The 19,461-nt window shown below is 43.5% G+C and overlaps 1 protein-coding gene across 1 annotated transcript in view; it reads right to left on the bottom strand.

The window, feature by feature from the left end:
• The window catches only part of ARHGAP31 (Rho GTPase activating protein 31), a 99,090-nt gene that overhangs the window by 18,776 nt on the left and 60,853 nt on the right, over positions 1–19,461 (bottom strand). Inside the window, exons 2-6 of the mRNA XM_081004036.1 lie at positions 14,745–14,847; positions 13,619–13,763; positions 5,926–6,008; positions 4,787–4,894; positions 604–749 (exon numbers count right to left, since the gene is read on the bottom strand). Coding sequence (XP_080860162.1) covers positions 604–749; positions 4,787–4,894; positions 5,926–6,008; positions 13,619–13,763; positions 14,745–14,847 — 585 coding nt within the window. The remainder of the gene's footprint in view (positions 1–603; positions 750–4,786; positions 4,895–5,925; positions 6,009–13,618; positions 13,764–14,744; positions 14,848–19,461) is intronic.

The raw sequence follows: 19,461 nt of genomic DNA, 5'->3' as shown, positions 1-19,461 counted from the left end.
ACGAAGCCAAGGTTGCCAGCGTCTATAAATTTAACGATGGACTATAAATTGGAAACAACAACTACAGTATACTCAGGGTCTATTAGGCCCATCACACAAAAGACATTTTAATTTGCTACTCAAGGCAACTGTGGCTCTCCTTTGGGTGCCACCACACTATGTAATATGTTACATATTAGACGGGTGTCATCTCCATTGCCTTTTTGGTGCCTGTTGAAGACTTTCCTCTTTCAACAAGTCTTCTAAGTGGAGCTCTTTCTCCCAGTCTGCATCTGCATTGCAACTAAATACCACTCTTTTTATATGTAGACTTGCTTTTTAATCGCTCTTTACACTTTTCTTATTTCATGGCTGTAAAAAAAACTGTTTCATCTGGTTTAAAAAAAATATTTGTGTATTTTATGGTTGTAACCCCCCTGGGACCCAATGAGAAAGAGTGGGTAAGAAATCTAAATAAATAAATAAATAAATAAATGCCTGTATTATTTTTTTAATCAAGACTGTTTGCATGCTGCTCCATTAACATAATGTTCTCTGGGTGGCTTCTTGTAGATGTGAAATTGGTCATTTCTGACATGGAAGGATTAGCTCAGAAGGACTCACCCTCATTTTCCTTCGGTTTGGCAGGGACGTTGTCACTGAAGATTTCGCCCACATGGTTCAGTATGAACTCAAACACCAGCTGCTGGACTCGCACCTCCAGGAAAGCTGCGTCTCCATTGCAGCCTACAGCCTCAATCTCCTTGGACCTGTGACACAGGAAAGGAGGAGGTTGGAAGAGCAATCCCCAAGCCATTGCTTGTCAGGAACAGAATCATAGACTCTCAGGATCCTAGAGTTGTAGAGTTGGAAGGGACACCAAGGGTCATCTAGTGAAGTGTCAACCCCATTAAGCCTTCCCTGTACCTAGTACACACACACACACAATCTCCTACTAACTAGATGTGATGTTAAATGCATCCTTTCATTTAGCACCCAGGGTTGTTTTTTTAAAGATGCAAACTCTGTGTGTATGTGAGTGAGTGTGCAGCTAATAGTTATCAGGGTGACAATAATTATCAGACTGAGCACCACAGAGGAAAGGTGGGATACAAGTATATAGTAAATAAACAAAGAAGAGCTGTTCTTTTAAAACATACTAAACAAATAAAATAGTGTAAGATTTCCCCCCCCCAAAAAAAAAACTAATGAAAAAGAACCACCAGCATATCAGCAGAAACAAATGCACAGGCCTAAATCATTTCAGATTACTTCAAAGAGCATTCTGATCAAATGCTTATCTGAACAGCACTCTTTTAACTTGTCGACTGAAGACAGAAATTTATGGCCCAGACTTATCAGCAATGAACCAAAGAAGAGATCTTTAGACTGCAGCACATTTCTTTTATTATTTTATAGATTTTGTTTGTTTGTTTGCTTGCTTGTTTTATCCCACTTTTCTGAAGAATCTCGTTGCAAAGCAGTGTCTATGGATTTTGGTGGGACAGCAACCCCAGGGGAAAACGAGAAGGGCAGCGAATGGAATCCTGGCTGAAAGCATGAGAGATTCTTCCATGGAACACGCTGTCTGGAAATGATACTGCTGCAAGCTGTCTAAGAAGCATTTTATACTCTCAAAAGACCTGGTGTTTTCCGAGGCACTGATGTGACATAGGACATTGGGACTAGGGAAGGGCAAATGTGTCCATTTCTTTTTCTAATATTAAATTCAGTTCACTATATTTCTGCAACCGTTTGTGCATTTGTTTCATTTTTTTAAAGTTCATGAATATTCACCAGCATTTTACTGCACATCCCTCTTACTATACATATTTGTGTGTGTAATTTTGCCTGATATTCTGTATTTCTGTATGACAGTTTCACAAATGTCTGCATTTCAATGCATACTTTCTCACAATAAAGCAGCTACATATGCATTTCTATCATTGATGAACTGTAACGCAAATTTTAGAGAAGTGCAAAATTCAGAGAAGTGCAAATTTCAGAGCATGACTGCATTTCAGTTCGTGGATTGATTGATTGATTGATTGATTGATTTGCTTTCTTTAGTTTACTTGTGTCCAACCTTTCCTCCATGGAGCTCAAGGTGGCATGCATGGTTCCCCCCCCTCCATTTTATCCTTATGACAACCCTGTGAGGTAGGTTAGGCTAAGAAAGAACGACTGGCCCAAACCCATCCTGTGAGCTTCCTAGCTCTCCCAGCTCCTAGTCCAGCACTCTAACCACGACACCACACTTAGGTACCGTATTTTTCGCCCTATAGGACGCACTTTTTCCCCTCCAAAAATGAAGGGGAAATGTGTGTGCGTCCTATGGGGCGAATGCAGGCTTTAGCTGAAGCCTGGAGAGCGAGAGGGGTCGGTGCGCACCAACCCCTCTCGCTCTCCAGGCTTCGCGCACCTCTCCGCAAGCAGCGGGAGCCCAGCGCGTCAAGGCTTTGCGGACCTCTCCGCAAGCAGCGGGAGCCCGGCGCTGGGCTCCCGCTGCTTGCGGAGAGTTGCCTGCATGCTGAAGCCTGCGCGCGCTGAGCTCAGTGCGTCCAGGCTTCGCAGACCTCTGCGCAAGCAGCGGGAGCCTGGCGCTAGGCTCCCACTGCTTGCGGAGAGTTGCCTGCATGCTGAAGCCTGCCCGCGCTGAGCTCAGCGCGTCCAGGCTTCGCACACCTCTTAGCAAGCAGCGGGAGCCAGCGCTGGGCTCCCACAGCTTGCAGAGAGCTGCCTGTTTGGGGGCTGGGGTTGGGGGAAGCTTGGGCTTCCCCCACCCCAGCCCCGCGCCTGGGGGAAAAATGATTTTTCCCCCTTTATTTCCCCCCAAAAAACTAGGTGCGTCTTATGGGACAGTGCGTCCTATAGGGCGAAAAATACGGTATATATCTGCATTAAAACACAAACTGAACTGAATTCCTCCTCGTCTCTAATTGGCACAAGGGACTTTCAGAGGGGCTGGGTCCACAGGAGCTGCAGATACCAGCTCCCACCATAACTAGCCTACCTTGCCAAGGGATTTCCTGGCACGCCATTTCACTTTGCAGAGAGAGCATGGTGTGATTCAGCTGCAGCGGTGCTAGTTACAGCTGGGGCTGGGGCAGCTTAAACTAATCCTCCGGATTTAGTTTATCTCTGAGTAGAACCATCACATAAAAAAAAATCAAGTGGGGATGGAAGGGAAAGCATCAACTGTGAGCATCGCAACTCCTCTTAGCGAATTTTGTGGGCCTTGTGCTTTTCCCAAATGCCTGTTTCTTGTTCTCCATCGCCTCGCTGGTATGGACAAACCAATCTCTCCTTCCACCCACATCCCCCCTCCCGCCCCCAAACAGAGTAGCAGACAAACTGTTCCTTATCATGACAAGCCAAAGTGTTACTGAAGACATTATCTCTGGGCAGCGAATCCTTTGTAAAGTTAATGGCTGGAGTGTGAGATAAAGCACAGAGGGGGCTTTTGCCGGTGGGATAGCCATGTAAGGAAACTACAGCTGTGCCTCCCGCTTCTTTCATGTTCTCCTTGGGACCTATATTTATAAAGGGAATTAGACTCCCATCAAAAAAGAAAGAGGACAATAGATAAAATGAAAGATTTTGAGCTGTGGGTGTTCAGTAGATTTAACATCTCTTGCAGTTATCATGGGACCTTTTCTGCCTGGTTTGCAGTTGCAAAGATTGAGAGAGTTTATCCACCCAGGACCAGCTGTTTTTTTTGCTATTTATTTTTATTAACAAAATTTATATACCGCTTGATTTTTTTAAGAAGCACCTCTAAGCAGTTTACAAAAGCTGAGGAAGTTTATCTACGGTTATTCAGCTAGGTGACAATGCTCCTTATTTTTTCTTATGCTATTCTAGTTGCCAGGCTATCGCATAAATGAACCAGAATTCCTCAACTGAGCTGTCTTTAGCAGTAGCTCACAAATGACTGTTACACATACACTATGGATATCATTGACCAGGAACTTCATGTCCATAAGACCAGTTGAAACAAATATGACATGTGACTCTCACTTATTGTGTTGGGTTGTTATAAGTAGAAAAACCCATCAGATATTTCTATTTTTCATAAAACATTGCAAAACTTAATTGTGGGAACTGGTTGCGTTCCGATATAATATCAAACCATAGTTTAGTGCTAACCATTTGGTTCTGTTTTCAACCAATCACACTTTTTCTTCCACCCTAACCAGGACAATCCATGGTCGGTTTAAGCTACAGTTGAATTACAGTTGAACTGCTAACCTAGCAGTTTGAAAGCATGCCAGTCCAAGTAGATAAATAGGTACTGCTGCAGCAGGAAGGTAAACAGCATTTCTGTGCACTCTGGCTTCCGTCACAGTGTTTAGTCATGCTGGCCACATGACCCAGAAAGCCTACTGTGGACAAATGCCGGCTCCCTTGGCCTGAAAGTGAGATGAGCACTACACCCCATAGTCTCCTTTGACTGGACTTAAGCGTCCATGGGTCCTTTACCTTTTTACCTTACCGCTGAATTAAGCAGTAGCCCATGCACAGGGTTGGAGGCAATGGTGTCATCCTGCTGGTGCTGTCTTGTTGGGGTGAGGCACTGGTGAGGTCAGATGAGTTCATCAACCCAAGCACCTCTGACCTTGCCCCCTTCCTGCCCCAACCAATGCAGCGCTGTTGTCACTGAGAAAACACCACTGCTTCCATACACCCTTGTAAGCTACCACTGGCTGGATCACTCTAGCCAGTTCTTAAACTTATCACAAACTCTAACAGACATTCTTAGTGCTCCCTGCATTGCGATGTGAAAGAATCAGAGCGTCTACTGTACCTGAGGAGATTAGGTGCCCACACTAAAGCGAGGTTCCTGGTGTGCATGTTGGTCGTGCTGCTGAAGGATGCTAAGTGAGTTAGGTGCTTGCTCAGGTATTCCAAGGTCCTGCAATGGTGTGACAAAGATAAAAACAAAACACCCACATTGAGACTTGCACATGCGGTTATGTCTTGGCCAACTGGGTCTGTTCAGAGAAGACAGGTGCCCAACATCCCAAAGCACCACATTAAATGTCTTAAATGAGTCAAGAGCTACAACCCATGACACTCATGCTAGCCCAATAACCTCTCCCCACTTGCATCCCTATTTTCCCTCTATCATCCTTTGCTTCTCCTCCTACCAATCCTTATCTCCCTCTTCACCGAGTTGCCCCAAGACCATGTTGCTCCTTCTCACAATTCTCGACTCTTTCCATCGAATTGCATTTTTGAAAGGAGGTAGGGAAGAAGCAAAGATCATCTACCCTGAATTGCTTGGGAGTCGCATGGGGCCAGCTGCTAGTGCTGCTATCCGCCACAGCGTCTACAGAAGTGAAACTCGGAAGCAGGTCTACAAGTGGATCAGAGCTGCAGCAACAGCCTCCTAGCAGTAGCACTGAGACAGTGAAGGGGTGGCAAGGTTGGGGCTGGTGAGAGTGCTGGACTGGCTCCACTGGTGCACCATACATGCAGCTCCAAGCTCACCACTCCCTTTTTTGGTAAGTGGCAGTGGCATTGCTATTCAGAGGCTATTGCTGTGGCTCCCCCACCAACACAGCTCCTGGTTACAAAGCAGTTTTACAATACAAAAAAATAAAAGGGTCCCTGACGTCTTTGTTGCATTTTAGAAGTGGGTGTGACGAAATCAGCAATAGCCTCCCAGCAGATACAAGGAACTGCTAACACCCGAGTAGCTCTGAAACATAAGATCAGTCTTTATTATGGGTAAGACCACTGCACAGAACTCATTCACAATTTGCCATGTGCATTCTGTGGGTCATCTTTCCTTGAACATGTGAATCAAGTCCACCTAGTGCAAATAAAGTAGTTGACTCACCAGCTGAATCCCTAGGTAATTCAGGTAACTGCCATTAATCATTACTAAGATTGTCCCTAAACCTTAGAAGCCAAGGCTTAGAGGTCAGGTTTCTCTTTTACCTGTAATGAGATGGCGGAAGTTCCTGGATGGCATTTTGAATTTGGGCCAGCTGCTCTTCCTCTGGGAAGCACGATACTGCCTCCTGAATAATAAAAATAATAATCATAAAGTCAAAGACCTGTAGGACTGAAAAAGACTTCAAGGGTTAATTAGTGCATTACTTCCCGAAAGCAAAAATCACAAGTCAATTATGTCTAAACCAGGAAATTATGATTAATGCCTTCAGAACACAGCAGGATATTAAGCCATCTTCAAACCATGGTTTATTATGCTGGCTTCTAACCATCATTCTGCTGAAATAAAATGATAGTTCATGGGGAAACTTCCTAACTTATTTGCTCACTCGTAGCAAGGGAGGAGGGCAGGAATTGGGTACATACCCAAAAGGCCTCTTAAGCTGAGACATGATTGCCTAAACGTGGTCAACATCTTTCTGGCTTCTTCAACTTCCCCCGCCCACTGCACCTTCCATTTGGAGACCCGCTGAGCACCAAATATAGGAAACTCAATGGATTATGTGTTCACTTAGCTCACTGTTGTATGCTGCAACTGGCAGAGCTCTCTATAGTCTTAGGCAGAAATCTTTCCAATCAACCTTATGAACTAGAGATGCCATGGACTGCTGCTGAAACCACTTGCTCTACTACTGAGCTATGGCTGTTCTCCAGAGAAGTGGCAAGAACCCCCACCTAGGGTACCAATAGGGGATTTTTTCTATTATTGTTGTTGTTGTTGTTGTTGTTATTTCTGCCCTTCACCAATAATTACAACAGGTTATAGCAATTTAAAATTAATAACAGTTAAAACAGATTACTCACACGAATAGTGTGGTCCCTGAAAACCCACATCTCAGGTGTCAAAAGCCAGGATAAAGAGGGGCTATGCAAATAGCAGCTTCAGAGGAAGGATTTCCCCCCTTCTCGAGGCATGTTCCCCATACTTACCACCCCCTCCCCTGTGAATACTGTTTGCATTTAAAGGAATATGCACGTTAAAGACAAAGGTGCCATCTCACATCCTGCCTAGTTGGGTCCTGAATTGCTGTTCTCTGAGCATGTCTCCTGCTAGGAAGAAGGCACACTCAAAGCAGTGACTCATGCAGATACATGGGTGGCAGACGCACCTGAGGGCATGCAATTCTGCTGCTTCTCTGCACCAGTTGTGATTAGAGGTCCATCATATTTGACTCATCACTGCTCCGCTGTGGGTGGATACTTTGGGTTTCCTAATTAATTGCTCATAGCACATTAGCACGTCCCTTGCAACGCAGTCATGGGAAATGCTGTTTGTGCCAAGCCAGACCAATGATTCACCCACCTGGTGCTAATAAGAAGATGCTGGTTCCTTAACTGAAGCTCACACTGAACCTTTCACTTTAGTGGGGGGAAACGGGTTGCCCAGAGACAGTCCCTTATTTGCAAAAATTCACTTCTGTAAATCCTCTCTCTTTTATCAGTTCTTTCTCTCTTTGTTTCCTGTCATTTTCAAAACCAGTTATGTTTGCTAAAATGAGAGGCGGGGAGAAGGGGAAACAGCACAAACAGAGAGCAATGCATCACTTTGTGAGCATTGCAGGAAAGAAAACCCTGCAATGATTTTCTGTATTTTCAATGAGCTCTCTTATAAAGTGTGTCGGGATGAAAGGGAGCAGAAATCTATGCTGCATTAAATATTCACTACCATAATTAGGCAGCTGTATACAGGTAGTGTAATTTGTATGGCACAAGATTGGAGATACTTGCTGTAATAGCACCTTAGGAACGTGATTGTATAGTTTGACAGAGGTGGTGCATTCTGCTTCCCACACACTTCTCCCAGCGTCCCATATTACTCAGTATTCCCAGAGTTTAACAAAACTCATAGTTTTCTCACAAGGCAAGCCCTTAATCCCATTTTACAGATGTGATGACATGGGATAAACCAGTGACTTGGCCAAGCACAGCAGTGCTGGGAGACTGAGAGGAAGATGGGGACAAAAAAAAAAGAATTAGTAGCCTCTGCCTGCCATTGGCTTTGGCTCCGCCTACTGTTGGCTGGCGCTGTGGGTTAAACCACAGAGCTTAGGACTTGCCAATCAGAAGGTCGGTGGTTCGAATCCCCACAACGGGGTGAGCTCCTGTTGCTCGGTCCCTGCTCCTGCCAACCTAGCAGTTCGAAAGCACATCAAAGTGCAAGTAGATAAATAGGTACCGCTCTGGCGGGAAGGTAAACGGCGTTTCCGTGCGCTGCTCTGGTTCGCCAGAAGCGGCTTAGTCATGCTGACCACATGACCCAGAAGCTGTACGCCGGCTCCCTCGGCCAATAAAGCGAGATGAGCACCGCAACCCCAGAATCAGTCACGACTGGACCTAATGGTCAGGGGTCCCTTTACCTTTACCTTTACTGTTGGCTTCCTGCCTTTCATCCTAACAAACTCAATGGGCATCAGCCATCTCTGGTAGAGAGGTAATTCTGCAGACGCAGGTGAACCTGACTGCAACACTGTGAGCCTTAGTTTTTAATCTGCGTATGGCATCCAGTATACATTAGTCACTTTTGCAATAAATAAATAATTATGGTAGAAAACCAAGCTACTTAAAGCAGCCTTAGCCAACCCGATGCCCTCCACAATGCCCATCACACTCCGGCCTGTTTTTCCTGGGGCTGACGGGAGTTTTTAGCCCAACACATCTGGAGAGCACCAGGTTGGCAAAGGCTGCTCTGATTATGCCTGAGGGTAGACTGTATGCCTGGGACCCTTCTAATTTCTGGATCCAGCAAGTGTTTAAATCTAAGGAAGGATTCAAGTTGCCGTAACAGCCAGACACGTTTCTTGGTAACAGCCCTCTAAGTATAAGCCATTAAGGAAGTGGCTCTGTTCTAACTGGTGGTTAGAAAGACTAAGTTGGGAGTTGGTGTGTGTGCTGAAGCCTGTGAGACAGAGCCATGCCTGATTTCTGCTGGAATGCAAAGCTGTGGCTACGGAAGAAGCAAGACCTTCTTGGGGTATTAATGCTGTGAGTCCCTCCACTGTAGGCACAGGCTGCATATATGCGTAAATAAACCATTCTGAAGAAACTTAACCCTAAGTAAGCACCTGGGACACCTGGAATCTTGCACCTCTCAGAGATTGGGTTGGTGTGCAACAGCTGCCTTAAGAGTTGGTAGCAGTAAGACAAGGTGAAGTCCAAAGCGGTATGAGCTTACAGTTCCTTGGTCAATTCAGAAGTGACGAGTGAATGGAAGTGGCGGTTGATGCCCATTAGGAGTGGCAAGGTAGAAAGTGACTAACAGAAGGTGGCAGAGCCAAGTATTTCTAGTTTTGTCCCCACCTTCTACAAAGGCACTACTGAGACTCAGGGGAGGGAAGGAAGCAGGCAGGCGGTGCCACTCTCTGGACTGGATATAAGGAAGAAAGCAAGCAAGTAGGAGCTGGCTGAAGGGAAACTAATGTTGGTGGGGCAGTGCCCTATCTGCCCTGTGATGAACCAGCCTCCACTGGGAGAGGGGCCCTTGAAAGGGAAAGGTCACACCAAGGGACTGATGTTATGGCGATGGGCTGCATGGTCAGTCATGACAAGAAGGAATGCTGCTCTCAGTGACAGGATAGTAGAGAATAGAAGGAGGCAGAAGGGTTCAAATTATGCCCTTATCTCTGAGACCTCTTGGAAGGTGATTATCCAAACTGCATTTGGACTCTACTGAGTGAGTTCCTGGCTGAGAAAACATCTGGTCAAACAACCGTATTGGTGTTAACTGTTCAGCTAATTGACATCTTGCCTCTGTAATACTTATGATAATTATTACATTTGTTGACCCTATTACAGGACCAAGGAACAGCTGCATAGTGCAGATTTTGACAACAGAACTTCTGGCCTATTGCTATGGCTCCTCCAACCTGCTCACAACTTTGGAGCTAATCTGTACTCATTTCCCCCCTCCTGAATCAAGTCATTACATTTTGCATTAAAGTTGTTTGAAGATTTCTGCTTGGACAGTTTCCACCTACACCCACTCTCTGCATTCATGGCATGACAATTTTGAACCTGATTTTCCACTGCTGTGCACCTTGACTCATTAACTTCAGCCTAAGCAGGGAGGAGAAAGTAGCTGTGCCACCAGAAAATATGCTGCTTTCACCCATTTTGCACTGGATTAAGTGACAGTAAAAGCCCCTGCTGATAAAATTATAATAAGAATCCACTGGTATAAGAATTGTGAAAGAAAGTTTTTTAAAAAAGAGAAGTTACCCAAGCCCTGCTTGGAAAATTTTTATGAACAGAAATAGTGTATTATGAATTCCCAGAACTGAAAATGGCTCTGGTTGCAAAAAATGTGTGGAGCCCAATTTTTATTTCATTTTTAAATCTTTGATATTGCATTGATCTTGTGACCATTACCGTATGGCCTTTATAATTAACTGAAATTGTTTTTTAAATATTCCTAAAAACAAATTGCAGGCAGTCCTTTATTAGGATTTCAGTGTGCTACTATATTCCAGTAGCCTCCAACTTCTTCACATCCAAGACCTATCGTTAGTCCAAAAACAGCTGGAGACCCAAGTATGGGAAACCCTGATCTAGTCCAACCTCCTGCAATGTGGGAATCTTTTGCCCAACGTGGGGCTTGAACCCACGACTTTGAGATTAAGAGTCTTATACTCTGCCAACTGAGCTACTCTTCCTATAGAAGAATCCTGTCCAAAGAATCCTGAGAACTATAGTGTGTTAAGGGAGCCAGGAACTGCAGCTCTATGAGGAATAAACTACAGTTCCCTGGATTCTTTGGAGGAAGCCATGTGCTTTAAATGTGCTTTATGTATATGACACATGTGTAAAGTGATTTAACAATCAATTCCTCTTCCCAAGGAACTCTGGGAATTGTAATTCTGTGAGTGTGGTTGGGGGTCTCCTGACAACTGACAGCACCTTTAACAAGGCCACTTCCACCTTAAGGAGGAGGTGGGGTTGCAGGTACTTATGACCCTTCCATGTGCGCGGAGGAGGGGATGTGGACAGTTCCACGTGATTGGGGGGTTCCCAGTTGCGTCACTGCCCAGGCAACCAATCAGGTCACTCCAGGGGTGTGGCCTGCTCAATTTAAGCAGGATGCCGGTGGGAGCTCTCCCCTTTTCACGCTTCCAGGACTCCCTGCAGACAGGCAGGAGTCAGACATAATAGGTTAGCTCCAATGCCTAAGCCAATACTGCTCACAATCTGTAACCAATAAAGTTGTAGCCTTTTTTAGCCCATTAACCTAAAATACTGGTGTCAAGTGTCTTTATTCAACTTGGGGGGGGGGGCAGGACCTTTCTCATGCAAACTACAGCTCCCAGAATTCTTTGGGGAGGCCATGAATGTTTAAAGTGATATCATAGTGCTTTAACTGCATTGCGTGAACGTGGCCCTGGACTTCCACAATGGCAGTACAGCCTATAAGGAAAGCCCAAAAGTGATAAAAGTTTGTTTGTTTGTTTTTTTAAATAATATTTATTACTTTTATAGATTACAAAAAGAGAAAAAAGAAAAAAAAACAGAAAAAAGACAAAGGAGGAAAGCAAAAAGAAAAAAACAATACAATACAATATATAAACAATGCAAAACACAACCTAAACTCAAAACTAAACACATTAAACTAAACTAAACAAACCCCACTCCCTAACCTTAACCCTAAATGAAACAAAACAAAAACAATTTAAAAACATACATCATCTCTTTTCCGTACTCTATCTTTCATTCCCTTGTTTCCTCGACCTCCTCTCACCTCCCTTTTTGTATTCCACTTCTATTAATTGTTTCAGCAAATCCTTTCCATCTTTCTCCATTTTCTATCATATTGTAAATAACGTATTTTTTAACCTTATTTTCCATTAAAACTAAAATACTTATATATGCTTAACTCCTTATAACATTTCTGCTAAGCCCATAAAAAATCATTCCACCATTTTACTATCACTCATTAGTTTTACCATAAGTCTATATATAAACTTTAAATTTTCCAATCTTCTTCCACCATCTCCTCTCCCTGGTTTCGGATTCTGCCAGTCCTTTCCGTCAACTCCATAAAGTCCATCAACCTGGTGATCTTATGTCCGAGGCTCTTAACTCTTTTCCAAGTCCCTTCTGCAAGTCTTCTTCATTTTCTTTAATGCTAAAGAGCAAATCTCGGGGAAACTCCAACCTGTCAATCCTTTTCTTCCTTCTGAACAGATCAGCCAAATTTCCATAGTTAAAGCTACAGTCCATAAAGTATTTCAGGGCATATTTCAAGATTCCTCCAAGTCCAAAGGCCCCCAAAACTTCAATCTCCTCCAGGCTCGAGTCCATGTCCCAAAAGTCAGTTAATCCCTGCATAGAGGGATCTTTCCAACTTTCCTTCTTTAGTCCAAGCCGGGATCCATTCCTCAGAGTCTGACTTTTCCTAGATTCAATCATAAAAGGCCTCAACTTATAGTCCTCAATTTGCTTCTGTAAAGCCACGGATCTCACTTGTATTACTTTATGTTCAACAACAGCAGCATTCTCCTTCTCCTCCTTCTCCTCCACCATTTGTCCTGCCAAAATGGATTCCTGTACCAAGTCCTGAATTATTTCTGTGTTGGTGTTCGCTTTTTGACTCAAAATAGTCACTTTCTGTTCCAAATTATCAACTTTAAAAGTCATGTCATCCATCTTCTTGTGAAGCTGTCCCAGCGAACAGCTTATCTTACATAAAACAGTCACAATGGCCTCTCCTGTCAACATTTTTAAATGGTCCAAGGTCACTCTCTAGTTCTCAGAATCCTTATCTGCAGCTGGAAATCCCCCAGTTACACTCCTGTAACAGTTTCAAAAGCTCCCTCTAGAGGGAAACAGTCTCCACTTGTATCAGTTCTTTCAGGCACAACTCAAGCTTTAAAGATAAATTTTCAGTTACTTTTCCTCTTTTTTAAACGCAGAGGAGGACAATGGAAACAGTATCTTACTCTTATTTAGCTAGCTGTCAAATCCGTTCTGTCAAATGCACTCTCTCCAAACGTCATCTGGCAGTCCGTTCCCAGGTTCAGAGCAGTGGTAATTTGATTTTTCACTCTCTCCTGCAGGCTCACTAGATCCAAAATTTCCCCCTCTTCTCCTGCTTCCAAGGGGGGTTTTGTATTTTAAACCGATGGAAATATAATCCTTTGCCAAAAGCTTTCAAAGACTTTAACTTATAACGTCTTTGCTTCAGTCTATTTATAAAAACGGAAGGCGGACTTCCTGTTTATGACCTCCCTCTTCAGTGCCAAATTAAAGTATTTAAAAATCCAATTTTCCGATTTACTCACGAGTAGTTGTTTAAAGTCCAATTGTCCACAGGAAAAAGTCAGCGCTCTCCGGCAACAGCAATGCGGCTTCACTCCGTGAAAAAAGCAGTCAATTCAAAGCACCGCGCCATTCACCCCACGTCGCTCCGGAACCCCAAAACAGGGTTTCCCCACGAGTAGGGGAGGCGCAAAAGGTGCCAGCCGAATCCCAGGTTCACAAGTTCTCCTGCTTGTGATTTCAATGGGTCTCCACCTTCGCCGTGGCGGTCAGACCCTGTTTTTCACGGAGCAAGTTCCTCCCGAAAAGAGGAGCTCCGCCATTGCCGGAGGCGCCAACCTGGAAGTCTCCAACAGTGATAAAAGTTTGGTGTGGGTCAAAGAGTGGAAGAGGCCTGTCAGGAATGGAGACATAGCAGAAAACATCTCACCGTGAATTTCTTGTAGAGCTCATACGTGAGGAGGGGATTTGGTAGCTCCCTGAAGTATAACTTGCAGAGTGAGCCCACACAGTGAATGTCCTGGAGGTAAACTTCCCTTGTCAGGTCTGGGCATTGATCTGATCCAAACTCTTGCCTGAAACAACAGAGATGGAGGAGGTACAGTGGGTTTAACGAGCAAGAGATGGAATCAATTTGCATCTTGATTTCTGCCCAGACAAAGGCTAAAAAAGGTGTACTGATTGGGCTGCAAAGATCTGATAATGTATTACCTCAGTGACGGGGAACCTGCTCAGCACCAAGAATCACCATGGAAACCTATCATAACCTTGAGGGCTGTATGGATTCTGCATATGCTAGTTAGACATCATTTCCATGTTTTAACTGCCATTTGCATGAAGATTATCTACGATAAGCCACCGCCGAGCTGGTGGCCAGAATTTTGCAATGGTCTTAGGGCTGGTTCACAGAAGGCCCAATTACACACGCTGTACACAAGCACCTTTGCAGGAACAACCCGTTCAATTTGTGTTCTTTCTCCCCCCATTTTTATTTTAGGAATGGAGAGAGACCTAGCTGAGTATATTCATAAGCAAGTCAGCACCGTCTATCATCATCCATTCACCCCTTTCCTGCAGCAGGAAACTTGAGTGAGGGTTTAACCTGTAACGTACATATATAGGCCTTAGTTATACTATAAGGGGGAAAGGAGCAGGGCAGGATTTACTCCCATAATCTAACACCTATAAAACACAGAAGCCATGAGGATAAACCTCAGGTAGATCTTCAAAAATAACGAAATGAGCTTTGAAGAAAGGAATGAGTTTTCTCAAAGCCCGTGCTCTATGATCCAGAGTCCATCTGCACAGGAGGGCAGTTGGACACATTGGTAATCTGCATTGCAAATGCCCTGTAAAGTTCAAATGACTTAGCTCTGGTTATAAACTAGTTTATCGTGAGCTTTAAGGCTACTCTGGAGTTGGCTTGCCATAGCCGGGTTGCTATCTATCCACCGAAAGCCAGCCACCCTCAATCCAGGCATGTTCATATGCTGTTCTAACACAATGGATGGTTAACACTGGGCCTTTCTTGCATTTGGTTCTCTTATTCACCTCACCTCAGTTTCTGGATGTTGGACGTCACTCCAGAAAGCCGGTAGATTCCGTCCACAATTCCGTGCGTCTCTATGAACTCTGCGCAGCTCTTCAGTACCGGGGGAACTAGAAAGAAAGAAAGAAAGAAAGAAAGAAAGAAAGAAAGAAAGAAAGAAAGGAAGGATTAAGGGAGGTCTTTCCCTGGGGTCCTCAGCTTGAATTGCCTTTTATGCCATAATATGATCATTTACAAGGGTGGCGCTGTGGTCTAAACCACTGAGCCTCTTGGGCTTGCCGATCGGAAGGTCGGCAGTTCAAATCCCCGCAATGGGATGAGCTCCCGTTGCTTGGTCCCAGTTCCTGCCCACCTAGCAGATCAAAAGCACGTCAAAGTACAAGTAGATAAATAGGTACGGCTCTGGCGGGAAGGTAAACAGTGTTTCCATGCGCTGCTCTGGTTCACCAGAAGCGGCTTAGTCATGCTGGCCACATGACCCGGAAGCTGTACACCGGCTCCCTTGGCCAATAAAGCGAGATGAGCGCCGCAACCCCAGAGTCGTCCGCGACTGGACCTAAGGTCAGGGGACCCTTTACCTTTTATGATCATTTACAATGGCCAAAAGCTGATGAATAAAGAATATTTTATTATTATTTGTTGCATTCGTATGCCACCTAAGAATATTGCAATCTCTGAGTGGCTTCCAATAAAGGGGGGGGTATTTATTTGCAGTATTTATAGCCCACTCTTCATTAAATGTTTTCTTATTAAAGTAATAAAAATAAACCCAGGAAAAAAACAATATACAAAACAACAAAATCATATAAGCAGGTCCAATAGACAACTAAACAATCATATCATGGGGTAAACAAGCAAAACTATCCTGCAACAAAAATATTATTTCCTATTTAACCAAATACTGAGGTAAAAATGAAGAAAACATTCAATGTGAAACAGATTAACCAACTGAAGCTTCCAACAATATACTTCATTTACGGAAGCCTACTCGTTCCCCTGTCTCTTATATTTATTTTAAAATAATATTTATTAATAGTTTCAAAATCATAGAAAATAAAATATATATAAAAAACAACACAATAATACATAAAAAAGAGAAAAAAGAAAACGCAAAAACCAGTACAACAGTACAGAAAAAAGATAAAAAGAAAAAAGGAAGACAGAAAAAAAAACACAAATCCCAAATTACATATCTGTAACTTCCATTTGCTTGTTTCATTGACCTCCTCACACCTCCCTTCTTGCATTCCAGTTCAACTAGTTATTTCAGCAAATTCTTTCCATCTTTCTCAATTTTTGTTACAAAATTTATCTTAACAATTTAACCTAATAATTAGCTCAACAAATCCTTTCCATCTTTCCCCATATTCTGTTATTCAAATTACCTTAGTTTATTTAACCTTATCTTACCCTAAAATACCTTAAGGCTTAAATCTTAGTTTTCAAATATACATAACTCCTGATATCATTTCTGCTAGAGTCATATAGTTTCATTCCAACATTTCCCCTAATATTCATTAATTTTAAGCTAATTCCCCAAATAGAAAGTTTTTATTTATAATTTTTTCCAATCTTCATCCAACGTCTCTTCTTCCTGGTCTCGGATTGTGTCAGTCCTAACTGTCTATCTTATACACTATTCCATACACACATGCACAACAACCGTAAAATCTAAGGAGATCTCCACACTTGCACCTGCCCAACATACATAAATATGAATTAATACCAAAATAAAAACGTGAAAACTTTGCAAAGAGGCTTATGTCTCCAGGCACTCGTTACGAATTCCCTGTATAATTAACCTGCAGTACAGTAGTACACATGTCCACTGAGAAGTAATTTTGTTTGTGTTTATTAGGGCTTGCTACCAGGTGAAGCCACACAGAATGGCAGCCTAGGCTTTGGTTTACAGTTGGCATTTGGGGAAACCATAGCTCTTGAGCCTTTAGCAGCTGTGGGGTAGGCAGAAATTCAACAGGCTAAGCCTTTTCTAAAAAGGAAATACAATTATGGGGAAAGCTTCACCCGTTCACATTTAGGCATTCTATTGCATGCATGGCTGCTGGTTTATATTTGGATCCTCTACTCCATCTGCAAAAGAGAACACAAATTTGCTTATGTTACAAAGCCTATGCAAATTGTATGTGAGGGGGTGAGAGGGTCCAATCCACAAACAGTGCTGGCACCCTTGCTTTGGCACACAACTACAAATATTGGATCCAGCATGACGTGAAGTATGGATGGTACAAAAAGGGTGCTCACATTGTTTCTTCTCCCATGTGGCTTATGCTGTCTGCATAAAATCTGTGTTTTCCCACATCTGTGCCACGGGCAGGAAAGAAATGAGTTCAGGTTGTTCATTTGAGTCAAAGGTCTTGGCATATGCTGAATGAACATATCCCAAATGGAAGGGGGGGGGGGAACCTCTAGGTGAAATCATCCTTAGATTATACCGTGCTGGTAAACAATATTCTTGCAACTGTAGACCTTAGCTTCGTATTATTATTATTATTATTATTATTATTATTATTATTATTATTATTTCAGGCTTCAATGAAACAAATGGAGTAGGTCAGCTCCATTGAAGATAAAACAGTTACAGTTTAAGAGCTCAGAAATCCTGAAAAGTACATTTTATAAACTGACAGGATCTACATGCGACAGTTTTCTACTGTCCATAAACCTGTCATCCGAATAATGCGGCTATCAAGAAAGAAAAATAACAGTCACACATCTGAAATCGTTGCGAATCATTTCTTTCCTTACTACTCGGTGAGAGCATAAATTCGCAGCAGGAAATGGGATTACACTGAATACTGAAACCTCTTTATTTTATCTTATGCAGAACACATATTCTCTTAAGAAGCAACTTAGGTCAACAATACCCTCAAGCACTGTGAATGAACCTCACACAAACCAGTTTAAGGAGGCTATTTTCATCCACCCTACAAACAGAACCAAGGTAAGAGCCAGGTGGAATATACAAATTGCTTCCTTGAGTTTTCTTTCAGATGCTTGCATTTCCCCCTTTTCCTGTTCAGTAAAAACCAGCCAGATTTCCTAACTTGATCTCTGTTAGGAGGACACACTTAAATATGCCACAAAGCCTGGTCTGGAGCCCTGAACTATCCTGCTCTTTCAGGTACAGTGGAGGAAAGTATCCTGTCACCAAGCTTGAAGTAAGATTCAGCTGCCAGTCCTGTTGCCTTCTGTAAATGGAATGAGGAAAGGATATCATCTTGGCTTTTGCAGCAAAATTGCAGGGACTAATCTTGGCATCAAGGGATGCAGGAGGCGCCTGGCACAACCTATAGATAACCCTGAGGCTACACTAGGCCTCGTTACGCAGGCAAGGGTACCATGGCCATATTCACACCATATATTTAAAATGCTATGATACCACTTAAAATGCAATGATACCTGCCAGGGACTGGGCAGAAGAGGAATGGTGGCGACCGCCTCCCCATTCTGACCCTACCAGGGAGGAGGAAGAGGAAGACAGTATAGATTTACAACAGTGGTTTGCGGAAGGTCACAGCTCAGAGGCAGATGAGGGGGAAAGTTGGGAAATCATGGGAGAGCCAGAGCAACACCTGGCTGACACGTTGTCATTAGAAAATATTCCAGACCCACCATCTCTCAGAACCCGGCGAGCCTTAAAAGTAGGAGAGCAAAGAGCTTGAAGACAGAGGGCACTTAGCAGCACCCATAAGAGAGATGATGAGATTGATGAATGAGGAAGCGGGAGAGACGGGGAGTTGGGAGATTCACTTAGGACAACACCATTATCCAAGAGGCTAGGTTCTATAGCCTCTCTCTGTAAAGATTGAAATAAAAAAGGACTGTAAGAAACTTTTCCTTGTCTTTATACTTTCCTGGGCAACGAGCCGGGAGCTGCTAACAGCATCCTGACAATACCACAAGTTATGGCTTGCCCCCAAAGAATGATCAGAGCTGTCGTTTGTTGAGTGTGCTGAGAGTTGTTTAGGAGATCCCTGTTCTCAAAGAGCTACAATTTCTAGAGCTTTAACAATCAATCCTTTTTCCCAGGGAATCCTGAGTATTGTAGCTACACCTCCCAGAATGCTTTGGGGGAAGCCATGACCATTTAAAGTGGTATCATAGCACTTTAAATGCCTGATGTGAAGCATTCTGGAACCACAAGTTTGGGGTGGGTTAGAATGGCATCACACACAAAAACTGTGTTCTCCTTTCCCCAATTTGACGTTTTCCACATCATGGTTGCTGCTCCCCTCCAACCCGACAAGAGAGATCTTTGTTATTCTGGTGCCAATTTATTTTGCTTTCATCATCCTTTACCCATCTTCTTTCTAGTTTGCCACAGCCTTGACCTGCAATGCCAAATTTGGCATCCCAACTCTACACTTCCCACACCACTGCAGCCAACTCCCTCCCCTAACTCCACACACCCCATTTCCTGCCCTCCCAGTCCTTGAAATCTACAGAAAACAGCCTATTTTGTCAGACTATGCAGTGGTTTTGTAATGTAAAAAAAAAAATTCCACCAGGGACTCGTTTTTGCTTCTGACCAAAAGTTACAGTCCTGACCTCAAGTCCCTGGAGATGAAAGGGCTATGCATCAATTTCCTGCAGAGCCCAGCTCCTCAGTGCATTGATTGTACGAACGAAGAATACAAAAAATGTTCTCTTCCAGGAGAGCCCAAATCCAGAAGTAGCTTTGCTCTCTGACACATTAGGTAGTG

This window comes from Podarcis pityusensis (genome assembly GCF_964106645.2).
Source record: "Podarcis pityusensis genome assembly, chromosome: 4".
Lineage (NCBI taxonomy): Eukaryota > Metazoa > Chordata > Lepidosauria > Squamata > Lacertidae > Podarcis > Podarcis pityusensis.
Note: the sequence above shows the minus strand (reverse complement) of the source record. Positions and strands in the feature narration are given on the sequence as shown.